The sequence below is a fragment of the Peromyscus eremicus genome, chromosome 8a, assembly GCF_949786415.1.
Source record: "Peromyscus eremicus chromosome 8a, PerEre_H2_v1, whole genome shotgun sequence".
Classification (NCBI taxonomy): domain Eukaryota; kingdom Metazoa; phylum Chordata; class Mammalia; order Rodentia; family Cricetidae; genus Peromyscus; species Peromyscus eremicus.
The window spans coordinates 34,448,418-34,462,244 of NC_081423.1; the positions used below are offsets into that span (position 1 = coordinate 34,448,418).

The 13,827-nt window shown below is 49.7% G+C and overlaps 1 protein-coding gene across 1 annotated transcript in view; it reads left to right on the forward strand.

Annotated features, from left to right (window-relative positions):
- Positions 1 to 886: 886 nt before the first annotated feature.
- Positions 887 to 13,827, forward strand: part of Col23a1 (collagen type XXIII alpha 1 chain) — a 304,345-nt gene continuing 291,404 nt past the window's right edge. The window contains exon 1 of the mRNA XM_059270491.1: positions 887 to 1,147. Within this exon, the coding sequence (XP_059126474.1) occupies positions 887 to 1,147 (261 nt within the window). The remainder of the gene's footprint in view (positions 1,148 to 13,827) is intronic.

Here is a 13,827-nt window from a genome sequence, read left to right on the forward strand (position 1 = left end):
ATTCCAGATTTCGGTTTTGTCCAAGTTTTTCCCTGCAGAATTCAAGTTCTACAGAGTTTGGAGCTCCTTTCCCTTTTATTTTCGCCTGCTTCCCGAACTAAACGCTCCCTCTGGGTCAGCTCCCTCCAAAATGTGACCATGTCTGTCTAGTGTCCATGCCTGACATTATAAATGGTGAGGGCATTGACTGTAAGAGGTGTCTACTTCTTTCCCTCCATTTCTTCCCTTCTTCTTTTCCCTAGTTATTCTCCTTATTTCTCTTTCCTTCCTCCTTCCTCCCTCTTCTCGCGTGCTCTCTCCCCAGCCTCCCTCATCCTTTCTTTTCTTCCTCTATTTCTTTCTCTTCGGTTCTCTACCAAGTCTTTCCGTGCCCACATGCAGGGATCGCTTTCGGCCACCAAGCGGCGCTCAGCGACCGTCTAGGACGGACTTCTAACTTTCCCACAGGGTTCCAGGTTTTGGTTTGCAAGTGTCAGAAAGGTCAATCCACAAGTTTGGGGGTCGCTCCTAGGACACGAACCGCGCCGCAGCCTCAGGAGGGCTGCAGGAGAGCCGAGACCAGGCGCGTCTGGCCCCCTCGGGTGGCAGCGGCCGGGCACAGAGGCTCGCACGCTGGGACCAGCGTGGCGAGGACCCGGAGCCAGGGAGCCGGTGAGCGCCGGGGGCCCCCGCCCTCCCCGACCGGCCGCTCCTCCCCTGGGTGGGTCCCCGCGCCTTTTCTGGCGGGGTCTATTTGCATAGAGGGAACTGCCCGCAGTGGCCGCTGCGTTGGAGCGGGCGGCGAGGGGGGCGTGAGCGATCCGCGGCCGCCGGGACGCCGATCCCCGCAGCCGCCGACCTGGATTCGCCCCGGGCCGCAGCGCCGACGCAGAACCGGCTGGACGCTATGGGCGCGGGCGAGCGCCCGGCGGGCGGGGGAGGCGTGCAGGACCCCCGCGCGGGCTGCGGGGCCCGGGTGCTGGGCGCGCTGTGCCTGCTGCTGTCGGTGGGCTCGGCCGCTGCCTGCCTGCTGCTGGGCGCCCAGGCGGCCGCACTGCACGGCCGAGTGGCGGCGCTGGAGCAGGAGCGCGAGCTGTGGCGGCGTGCGGGGCCGTCGGGAGCCCTGACCACCTGGGCCGAAACGCACCTGGAGCGCCTGCTGCAGGAGGTGAGGCGCACGATCGCGGGCCGGGGGATGGTACGCTACGCGCGGGGGTGTAGGGCTGCGGGAGCGACGTGATCGTCACCCCTAGGAACGCGGCTCACCCAGTGGATTGCACTGGGGTCGCTGGTCGTGAGGTGTCCTGCCGTCCGGCTCCAGTGCCAGGACTTGCTTCTGCAGGAAAAACCATCCAAAGGGGCCGTTTAGGGGACACTCAGGAGCGGGGGTAAGGTAAGACCTTGGAGTAACAGTCCTGAGCGCTGCGTTTCTACTGAAGTGTGCGCTCAGACCCACCGCCCCCTGCCTTCTCCGGGCGCCCGAGATACTAATGAGGCTCGTGCGTCCCCAGGCTTGCTCAGCCTGTAACAGCCCGGATCCATCAAGGCTCGGGCCAGCCCTCCCTCGGTGCCCGAGAGGTTTGGCTCGGAGCAGCTCTGACTTGGAAGTGCTGTGTTCTCAAGCTGTCCCACTCAAACCGCACATCTGCAGGACGCAGCTGAGCTGCCTCTGTGTGCATTTGTCTGTTGCGATCGCCACAGCGCACTCCAGAGCGTCTTTGATTTGTCTTCTGAGAGTTAAGACTGCTGTTGTGAGCGGGGTTTGGTGGCTCATCGTAATCCCAGAACTTGGGAGGCTAGAGGCTGGTTTAAGCTGTGTGTGTGTGTGTGTGTGTGTGTGCGAGTGTGTGTGTGTGTGTGTGTGTGTGTGTGTGTGTGTGTGTGTGTGTATTTAAGATCCAGGTCAAGCCTGGGCTACAGAATAAGACTTAAAAAGAACAACAGCAGTGGGGCATGCCTCTAACCCCAGCACTTTGGAGGCAGAGGCAGACGGATTTGTGAGTTTGAGGCCAGCCTGTCCAGGATAGCCATAGCTATATAGTGAGACCTTGTCTCGAGGGGGAAAAAAAAAAAAGATGTTCACTTCATGCTCGAACCTCTGAACCTCCGCATCTGATACGTTGGGCAGAACCTCTCCCTTTTGTGCAGCAAGCCTCTTTCCTGTAGAACTATGGCAGACACCAGCACACTAGTCAGAGTTTTTCTTGGCTCTGCTTCCCTGGTGGGAATGGTTATCCTCCTCCTGGGGGAGGTGGCTGCCTCAGATCTAAAGAGGTGGGGATGTGGGGGGGAGGGGTCACTCCTGAGCACAGTAGAAAATAAACCTTGCTTCATGGTGGAGGAAGCCCGAAGACAGGTGAGCTACCTACCACCCATTCCTAAGCGGTGCCCATCTGTGATCTTTGTTACTACACTGAGCCGCGCAGGGCTGGGGGTGTAGGTCAGTGGTAGAGGCTTGCTTAGCACGTTCAAGGCCTTGGGTTGCACCCCTGGAATCAGATACATATATTGGGCTGTATATATTGAGCTCGAGTGTACCCGAGATGGGGTGAATTTGAGATTTCAAAGGGAATGGAAGAACTCTAGAATTAACCTTCCTGTTCCCCACAGTTCCTTCTTAGCCACTTTAATAAGCCAGCATCACCTCTCCTGCTTGGTTCTCGGCAAAATTGCTGCTTCCTGAATGATTTCCTCTTTCCCTTCTTGAAGTGCCTGCAGAAGGCAGAGCCCAGCTGGCACACTGTGGCAGTAGTTTCATAATTGCCACCATTATCCTCTGCCAACCCCCTAGAGACCGGGGTGTTGAACTGCTTTGTGGAGAGCTGCTTCGTAGAGAGCCAGTTACTTTCTACCTGTGAATACCATGCTGTCCTTTTTTTCTCTTCTTCCTCTCTCTTCTTCCCGTTTCTTTCCTCTTCCTTCTCATCCTTGTTTCTCCTTTTCCTTCCTGCTATCACCCTTCCTTCTCTTTTTCATCTCATATCATTTTTCAGATAGAGTCTTGCTATATTGTCCAGGCTTGCCTGGGACTCACTACATAGCCCAGGCTGGCCTCAGATTTGCAGTGATCCTCCTGCCTCTGTCTCCAGAGTGCTGAGATGACAGGCATGGACCACCATGCCCAGCCTCAACTTTTTCCCCCTTTGCTGAGACAGGGTCTTTCTTGTTATGTAGTCCTGGCTGGCCTTGAACTCAATACTGGCTTCCTACTCTGGACTTTAAAGGCAAAAGAAAAAAATTCAGGCCCTGAGATCCCCACCCCTACCCATTGAGAACCGCTGTACCCTTCAACACATGGTGCTGTGGCTATGTGTCCATGTTCTGAGGCACTGTGATGCTCCAAGTGTAGACTGTGGGGATTGGAGTGTAGATGGGCTCCTTTTCCTTCCGGGAAGAGTCAGAGACGACCCAGCTCCAACACTTCAGGGTTGTTTTCTGCTGCGGGTCTCTCTGTCTCTAGTGACAAGGCCCCACTCTTCCTGAGTGCCGTTCGGTTCCCGCTGCTTGTTAAATGTTTCTGGGTGGGGAATGCACACACTGATCAGGATGGGAGATCTTGGGAGGCACTTTATGGGGAGCCCACAGTTGGCTAGACCTCAATGTGTAGATAGTTTTTCTAACCATTCGGTATGGAGGATAAACACGTATCGAACTGAACATCTCTAGGGAAAGTATGCTTGCATTCAGCATGTTTCCTAGCTTGCTTTGCTCCCTGGGAAGCCCCTTTTTAAGTCACCGCTGAAGTAGCTGTGTATAAACAAGTGCCTGTTGCTTGCTCTTTAACCAATAAAGTCGTGTGTAGAGGATCCGAGGCAGAAACCATGTCCAAATTTTAAAAAAAGAAATTCTTGCCAACCACACACAAGTTTAATGTCAAGGGGAAAAGAAATGAGTCAACAAAAGCCACTGTTTATAGGGGACCCACTGTCCCTGTTCCCTTGGGAACAGAACCATGACATCAGTTTTTCTGGGGCCAGCTGATGTGCCTGATAACATAGCTCCAGAAGGAATATTCATGTTCTGTCGTGATTATCGAAGGACTCTTCCTGCAGTACTATGGGAAAGAAAGGACTTTCAGAATATCAAAACAAGATTTCTAAGCAAGAGCCATTAAAGGCAGTATCTTTAGTAGGATCTAAAAATATTCATGCAAAACCAAACATCTCCTATTCTGCTTTGAAAGTGCCTTAAGTAACTGCCCAATTAATCACCGGCTCAGCAATCACACCTCCAGCCACAGTGTTGCAGAAGCTGAGAATTCAGAGCGCATAGCTTTCATACTGCAGTGAAAAACGTAATGCAAAGGATTAAAGCAATATTTGGTTGTGTTCAGAGGAGGCCCTTTCCAGCTTAGAGTGGATTTATTGTTGGCTCTTGGCCTTCTATTGTCCAGACCAGTTTGAAAACAAGGAAAGCCCAGAAAGCTGGATAACACTCAAGTACTTTCCTTCCTATGTATTTGGTTGTGTTACTGTCAAATCCAGAATCCAGTGTGACTTTCTCAGCTTCTCTGGTAGTCAGCTTCTCGGGGATGCTCTGTGGGGTCTCTGGTAGTCGGCTTGTAGGGCTGCTCTGTGGAGTTTCTGTTAATAAAGATGCCTAGAAATGGAATATAAATCAGCTCTGATTCGTTTCCTTGACATTTCCTGGCTCCTAACAACCCCCCTCACCCCCACCCCCTGGAAAAAAAGAAGTTTCCTTCCAATTACTTTCTGGCACACTTACTTTCTCTTTCTGCTGTTTCCTTTGCCTTTAAAACTTTTTTTTTAAATGCTGCCATTTGGGAGAGCTTCGTAATAATAGCAATGTGTTTAGAAGAAGCCAAGTGTGTGGGGTGTTCTCTCCAAAGATACTTTAGAGTTGTTGAATTGGTCATTTCCAGGCTGACTTTGAAGACGGGGGGGGGGGGGGGCGTGAGGCAGGCTCCTGAAAGGGGATTGAGGTGCTCTGGAAGCTGACTGAATGCTACCATGGAACCAAGCAGGGCAATGCTGCACATGGTGTTCGTCCCAAGAAGGGAGTTTGAGACCTGGTCCCGACATGTATACGCTGCCATCCGCCTTCTTCAGATTCTTGCTCCTTAGCCTCCTTTTTCTAATGGCACGTGTAATGAGAGGCAAGCAGGCTGAGGCAGAGGCCACTCCTGATTGATGCTAGGATTAGGATGTCGCTCGAGATATCCCCCAAAGGTTCATGCACTGAGAGCCTAGTTGCCAGGATGCCAATGCTGGGAGGTTGCGCGAGCCTTTAAGAGGTGGTAGAGCCCAGTTGAAGTCCTTAGGTCACTCTTAGACATGCCCTCCTGTTCTGACTTCCTGGTGGTGCTGTGATTCATTGTCTCCCCTTTCATCCTCTGCTTCTCTCTCTTCCTCTCCCTTCCTGCCATCATACCATCTGCCAATAGGTCATGACCTGAGGCAAAAAGAAAGAGGCTGCCTGATCTTGCACTTTCGGTCTACAAGAGTGTGCTAAATCTCTTTTCTTTATAAAATATCCGGTCTCTAGTATTTGATTATAATAATGAAAAACAGGCCAGTCGTCAGACAAGGTCTCATTACATAGCCCAGACTGACTTTGAATTCACTATGTAGCCTAGGCTGACTTCAAATTTGTAGTCCTCCTGCCTCAGCCTCCTCAGTGCTGGGATTATGAGCATGCCTCACCATGCCTAAGAGTAGATGTGCTTTAGATGGCAGGTAATGGGATGCCTGATGTGGCTGCTTAACCGTGATGATCCAATGGCAGCATTGGATTAGCTCGTATAGTAAGAGAAGCCTGGAATACAGCGGACTTGGGCAGTTCATGGCTCGCACCTTGGTGCCAGATTGTGCTGGCAGTTCTCTACTTTTCCAGGGCCCTGATCTGAAACTCCCTTGGCACCAAATAGCTAAGGTAGGGGATGGAAGAGAAAAGGGCTACCCTCCTGAGCTTCCCCCTAGTGTTTAAACCTGGGGGAAATGCTGGAGGTTTCTTACAGCACAATTCCCTTGTAGCTGTCAGCCAGAATTAGGTTACGTGACCATGGCCACCCTTTCACTGGTGAAGGTAATGAGCTGCCAACTGGGGGGCTTCAGCCAATCTGCATTCATCCTCTGGGGCTGGGCACCTTGCCACTGGAATAGAACCGAGGCTTTGTTGGGAAGGAAGACAACTTGGGGAGTGCCCAACAGTGTCAGCCAGGTGCTAACTGTTGCTGATGCCACCGTGGAGCACAGGGGTAGTGCTGTGCTATGCTAGCGTCTCACACTTTCCACAACCATATTCTCCTTCCGCTCCTGTTTCCCAAGCACCACACTTAGGACCCATCTCCAGTGACAAACCCGTTGTGCCTTGGGAACTTGCTGCCCATGTTCAGCTCTTGTCCAACCCGAGTTGAAGGGAACACTCATGTGTTTGAGTTCTTCCTGGTGCGATCCCATTCTCTGCAGTTGCATTAGTCTGTTTTCTGTTAGCATAACAAAGCATCAGAGGCTTGGCCATTTATAACGAGAAAAGGTTTATTGAATTCATTGCTATGGAGGTAGAAAGTCCAAATAGCATGACACTTGCTTTGGTGGGGGCTCCTGGTGACATCATATCATGTCAGATGTAGTACAGAAGAGCCAAGGCAAAAGGGGGAGAAGAAGCCAGAGCACAGATGGGTTCTTACAACAACCCTCTCTCAACTAACTCAGAGGTCCAGCGTGATACCTTAATCCCTTCCAAGGGCACCATCTCCAACGACTTAAGGACTCCCACTAGGCCCCACCTCTTAAAGTCCTATTTCTTAACATGGCCATACAGAGGACCAAGTTTTGGACACATAGGCCCTTGGGGGGTGTCTTTAACCCTTGACTGGACTGTCGTGCTGAAGTGCTCTCTCTGTTCCCAGCGTTTGCCGAGAAAGGTATCACTTCACATCACCGCCAGAAATGGAAATGACTGCAGGTGGAGGCAGCTGGTCCAGCCGATCTGAGCACTGAGATCTGATGTGTGTGCTGCGCCTGTCCCTGCTCAGTGTGTCCAGGCAGCTCTGCTCCTCTCAGTCCTGCTTCCCAAGCCAGAGATCTCTGCAAACATATTTCAATGTGGGCTCTGAATCCTGCAACAGAGAAGGTCATGGTCCCCACGGCAGGGTGTCTGTCCCCTTTTCCTTTACTAAGAATGATCTTTCTGTGTATTTGTCTGATCATGCTGCATCTGCAGTCACGATGCAGACAGAGAGGAACACTGGTGCTCCGTTTGCTTTCTCCTTATTTTGCAGTCCAGGATCCCAGTCTATGACCTGGGGCTACCTTCACTTTGGGTTAACCTAGTCTTGATAATCCTTCACAGACTTGTCTGGAGACGTGTCCCTTCTGTGAGTCTACATTCTGGCAAATTAACAGTATTAACTATCATACTCACTAGGTAGCCAAGGATGGCCCTGAAATCTTGATCCTCCTGCCTCTACTTCTCAAGTCCTGAGATTGCAGGTGTGTGCCACTATACCACACTAGCATGGTATTTAAGTCAACCTTTCTATATCTTTTGAGTCCTGTACCTTCAGACAATGTAACAGAGCCCCTCTCCGCTGAAGGGGGCTCAGATTCCAAAAGGCTTCATGGTTTGAATATCCTAGAAGTTGGAGTGCGTATCTGCTCAGGCACAGCTGCTGGCATCTTGATCTGGGGTTTCATTTGGTTCCATATTTCTTAAGGATGTTCTCAGTGTCTTCAGGAGATGCCAGGGAAGCTTCTAGAAGCAACAGGTTCATACTCATAGCATCAGAGTTTCTTTTCTGCTGCAGTACTGACAGAAATTCCCTAATTCACTCTGAGAATCCACTATACATTAACAGTATCCATCAATGGGATTATTTGTGTGGGACACTGAGCCCAGCAGAGCACCTCTCTAGTCAGCCAAATTCCAGGGTGTGTGTGTGTGTGTGTGTGTGTGTGTGTGTGTGTGTGTGTGTGTGTGTATGCACGTGTATATATGGCCTGAAGGATGGAGAAGTAGAGGATATCTCAAAGAATAATCTGTAGAGAGAGGGAGATTGGAGCTATGGTATAAAGAAATTCAACCTTGTTGGCTTGAAAATTAGCCAAAGGAAGGTTTGTGCATTTGTTTGTTTTTATTTCATTCATTCATTCATTCATTCATTCATTCATTCAGTGTGTATGCTTTGTATGTGAGTACATGCACACACTACAGTGCATTTGTAGATGTCAGAAAATAACTTCCAGTAGTCAATCATTTCCCTCCACCTTGTAGGCTCTGGGAATCTAACTCAGGTTGTCTGGCTTAGTGATAATCTCCTTTACCCGATGAGCCATCTTGCCAGCCCCCTTTATGTTAGAGTTTCAGCCTAGGATAGGTGCCTATGCCCAAGTCATCTTCTCGGGAGGTGGTCTCATGAGGGAGACCCAGCTCCTCTCTGGCCTGCTTAAGGAATCTTTGGGTAGTAGCCTGAAGGCTGGGGGCCAGTATGGGTGAGGTGCCTTACCTGGCACTGATCCAGGAGGCCTAGGTTTGGAAGAAGAAAATGTCCATGATGCGGAGTGAGAGGCCAGCTCTGCTCACTGCTGTGTGGCCAGGGTGGCTGCCAGCCCCTTAGTCGTCTGAATATGGAGGTAGGGCTTGGGCCCATGCTGGTCCACAGACATGGGGCAGGAGAGAGAAGTCTGTACAGGCACTCTGTCACAGAGAAGCTGTCCCATGACCCTTGCTTGGCATAATGGATGACTCATAGCCCCTTGTTAGTGGGCAGCAAGGCCACTTCTATTCAGGGTTACCATCTATTCAGGGTTACCGTGAACAGTTAGAGGCCACCATATTGGATTTTGCAGAGACTGGCCTCTTGAGTCCTGCACTAGGAAGTAGCAGGGTAGAGTTGAGGAGCCGGACAGCAGGCAATGAATAGAAAATGACTAAGTGGAAGGTCATAGCAAAGGAGCTCTTGTCAAACTGACTGGCAGGATTCTTGCTGAGAACAGGCCAGGGTGACCAGACATCACTTGCAGGATAGTGGGTATCATAGGTCTGATCTTGAATGCCCCCCAAGACCTATCTGTGGAAGCCTTGGCCCCTGCCCTGTGGTGCTATTAGGAGCTGGTGGGACCTTTAAGGAGATAGGGTCTAATGGAGGGAAGTTAGGTCAATGAACATGCCTTTGAAGAGGACTTTAGAAAGGATCCCCGTCTCTCTTTTTCTCTCCCAAGCCTTCATGTTATGGCTAGGCCTTACCCATTATACTGTCCCCTCCATGGCATACTGCATTCCACCCTCAGAGAAGCCTGTTCCTCATCCCAGGCTTCCACAAGTTTCTCTCTCTTCTCTAAATATCCTTAACCTGCTCCACGAGGCTCTGCCAAATGTGGGGGAGAGCTGAGGCCCGCTAAAACCAGACCTGGTCTTTTCATGCTAACGTGGCCTCAGCCCTCCGGTTCTTTCCACTATGACGTCCTTTAATAGTACTTGGATGGAGGCCGTCGCCCTCTGTGGCTGTGGGATTCAGGACCCCTGGATACCAAGCCCCCTGATGCTGGAGCCCTTCATGTAAGGTGGCATGGTATTTGCATGTAACCTTCTCATGTCCTTCATCGCACTTCAAATCATCTTGAAATCCTTCACAACTCCTAATAGGATGTAAGCAGTTGACATCATGTATTGTTCAGTATTTTAGGCAAGAGAAAAAGAAGCCTCGCACAATTGGTACAGCTGTAGCGTCCCCTAGTGGTGTTTAGTTATTACTGTTGGGGGGAGGGGGATATGTACCAGGGCCTATATGTGGAGGTCAGAGAACAACTTCGTGGAGCCAGTTCTCTCCTGCAGCTTTACATGGCATGGTGGTTTGTTTAATTGCCAATTTGATACAACCTAAAGTCACCCAGGAAGAGAGTCTCCATGCTGGACATGTCTGTAGAGGATTATCTTGATTGCCTTAACCGATGTGGAAAGATCCAGCCTGAAAGTGGGTGGCGCCATTCCTTGATTTGGGGCCCTGGGCTAAGAGTAGAACTAGAAAAGGCCGGCTAAGCACAAGGCGTGCACGGTTCATCTCTCTCTGGTCTTGACTGCGGATGTGCTGTGACTACCTGTTTGAAGTTCCATACGATTAGACTTGCCCAAAGGAGTGGACTACAGCCTGAAAAGTAAGGTAGAATAAACGCTTTCTCCCCTAAGCTGCTTTTTGCCAGGGTGTTTCACCACAGCAACAGAAAACAAACAAGAACACGTGATTCTGTGGATCAGCTCGAACCCTGGTCACCAGATTTTGCGGCAAGCTCCTCTACCTGCTGAGCCAGTTTTTGATCCGTAGTTCCTTAAACCAGCAAATACAGAACTTCAGATATGGAGGGAGGGCTGAGCATATCAGGGAATAATCACACAAACACAGCCATCTTTTCCCTAAATTATCTTTTTTCTTTTCTTTTCTTTTTTTTGCAGTGTTCAAACTCCAGTCTTTGTATGCTAGGCACCCATTCTACTACTGAGCTATCCTAACCCCTTACCCTTGGGTATACTTTTCCGTCTTTGAGACAGGCTCTCACTATGTAGCCTGGGCTGGCTTTGGACACCTGCTCAGCCTGCCTCTACTTCCCAAATGCTGGTGTTATAAATGATACCATTGCACCTGGCTCTAAAATAGATCTTAATTCAAAACAGGCCACCTTTCTGGTAATGATCACTCTTCACCCTGACAGAGGAGCTGTGTGCTTTTTTTACATAATCCCTCACAATTCTCCTCCATGGAGAGACTGGCGTTTAGTTCATTTAAAGCATGGAGCACATGCCATTTATAACTCACTTTTATGCTTTTGAACTTTACATCAATTTTTTTCTAGGTAACATATCATCTTTATGGTCATTAATTTTTTTAACCTTTGGGGGGTTGTTGCTGTTGTGGTTTTATTTTGTTTTGTTTTTTTGAGACAGAGTTTCTCTGTGTGTGTTCCTGTCTGTCCTGGAACTCACTCTGTAGGCCAGGCTGACCTCACACAGAGATCCACCTGCCTCTGCCTCCCAAGTTCTGGGATTAAAGATGTGTACCACCACCACCCGGCTAACCTTTACTTTTATTTTACATGTATGGGTGTTCTACCTGCACGTCTGTCTGTGTACCATATGCATACAATGCCTACAGATGCCAGAAGAGGGTGCTGGATATCCTAGGACTAGAGAATCAAGTGGTTGGGAGACACCGTATGGATACTGGGAATCAAACCTCAGTCCTCTGGGAGAGTAACCAGTGATCTTAACTGCTGAGCTATCTCTCCAGCCACTTTGTGGTCTTGTTTAATGGCTACATAGTGTCCCAGAAAATGTGCACCTAACTATCCACATGGTGTGTAGGGTGAGGCCTCCACATGGTGTGTAGGGTGAGGCCTCCACATGGTGTGTAGGGTGAGGCCTCCTCCATGTTATTTTTGGCATGGGCAGGGACACAGTTCTGTGAGGAAATTCTGTATATCAGTGTCCGTTCTTTGGGATGTAGGGTGGCTAGATGAGGAAGATGTCCTTAGGGCCTTGGAAGGGTTTTGTTTTCATTTATCTTATTTATTGATTTGGGTGTTAGGGCCTTGGGAATGGTTGGCACTTCATCACTGTGTTGCTCAGTTTTTGTCAACTTGACACATACTAGGGTCACCTGAGAAGAGAGACCCTCAGTTGAGGAATTGACTCCATCAGATTGGCCTGTGGGCGAGTCTATAGGGTGTTTTCTTGACGGTGGTTGACATGGGAGGGCCCACACCTGGGCAGGTGGTCCTGGGTGGTATGAAAAGCAGGCTGAGCAAGTTAGTAAGCAATATTATTGCATGACCTTGGCTCTAGTTCTGACCTCCGGGTTCCTGCCTCGACTTCCCTCAATGCTAGACCGTGACTCATAAGCCAAGTGAAAAACCCTCCCCTCCCCCGGGTTAACACAGCACCAGAAAGCAAAACCAGGACAACCACGGAGCTTCACCCCCAGTCCTTGTTTTATTATTTCAGTTACCCTGTCCTCTTGTGAGCCTCTGACGCTGTTGCTCCATCGTGAAGTCTTGCCTCCAGCTTCCTGGTGGGCAAAGTTGGTTTCATGTCCTTTCTCTGTGCTTGTCCCCACTAAAAAGCAAAAAGAGGCCCTTAACAAGAGAGATGAAAAAAAAACACAAAGATTTCTCCCCAGAATCAGGCGCTGTGGTGGAAGGTGACAGAGACCTTTTTAAATGATGTGTGGCAGTGCCAGGCACCAAGGCCTAGTCTATGCTTGACTTCTAATTATGCAGATCAAAGTTAACTCAGTCTGGAAAAGTTTTCCAGTGTCCATACACAGTCTCCAGTCCTTGCTTGTCCCATGTGCAGAATCAGAATTAATCTTTATTTTTATGTTTATGCTTATTTGCTTATTTATTTATCATGTGTGGGGTACACGTGGAGGTCAGAGGACAACCCAAGGGAGTTGTTGATTTTTGTCCCCCACTCTTTGGGAAGTGGGTTGCAGGGATTGAACTCATGTGGCCAGACATGGCTATGAGTGCCTTTAACCACTGAGCCATCTTGTCAGCTGCAGCTTTAATCTGTAATTGTTGACACAAGCATTCAGAAAAACATCCCTTCATCATGTCCAGAAACATATTTTAGGACTTAGCACGAACCATTGGGGAGAGAACTAGGTTTACAGATGGAGTTTAAAGAAAGTCACGGCAGTGTATGGCCTAGAGAAAGACAACTGAGGGCCCCCCTCCCCAGAAACCCATGCCCTCCTTGCGCTGCTGGAAATGGAACTGAGGCTTCTCTCATTATGGGCAATCACTCCACCACCGGACTACACTTTAGCCCTTTTTATATGCCCACCTGAGTGGATAGTTTCGCATGTATGGCCTCCAGCTTCTCACTCACGTCTCCAGTGGCCTTTGCTCCTACCGTTCGTGAGGAGGGAGTCACTGTCCCCAAGAGGAACAGTGACATCAGAACATCTAAGGGTGTACTTCTGAACCCATTCCCCAGCCCTCTTGCCCTATGCCCTTTTCCCAGCCCTGTGCCCAGCCTGGGGGGTGCACTATTGAGTGTGGAGTAGCAGGGACAGCAGCCTCTTCTGCCAGGGTACACAGCCTTGCAGCCATCTGTAAGTGATGGATGTATGGAAGACGTTAGCCTTGAGCAGACCCAGGTTCCCATCCCAGCTCTGCCATTTCCCAGCTTGGTGACTTCTGGTAACTGACTGTTTTTCTAACTTCAGTTTGCTCATCTGTTAAGCAGGGTTTGTAGTGCCTGCCTGGCATGGTTTCCGTGGGAGTGGAGTGGGAATCGCTCTGTGCATTGTGAGCACTCTAAGGGCACTCTTCTCTCCAAAATGCTTTCTGTATTGAGCCTAGAAGGAATGGCTGGATAGACCTGTTGGCTAATTGGAGGAGTCTCAAGGTTACATAGCTGACCTTATGATCCTTTAGCTGGGCAGAGCAGTGCACGCCTGTAATCCCAGCACTCAGGAGGCTGAGGCAGCATGGTCACCAGTTCAAGGCAGATGGATTCACGTGTATGAATTCACAGTGAGGCTTTGACTCAAAATGCCCCAAACAAAGCAAAGTACAATACCAACTCCCTTAACACTGTGATTCTGCTATCTTATTAAAGCCATACAATGCAAATATATATATCACACCTTTAGGTTTTGAGTCCCCAGGGCTGAGACTCGTTGCTTGGTAGTAGAAAGCAAACACAGAACTGACCTCATGACCCCATTTTTCTGGGTTTCTCATTTGTGCAGAAGGAGAGACTTCCCACGTAATTAAAAAATCGTATTTATGACCAAAAAGAAAAGCCAAAGTGCTCACGGAAGTAACTGCATTTGTCATTGTGACGGGTGTTGGACCGAGTGCATTTGCTGTGATTGATCCGTTAGCC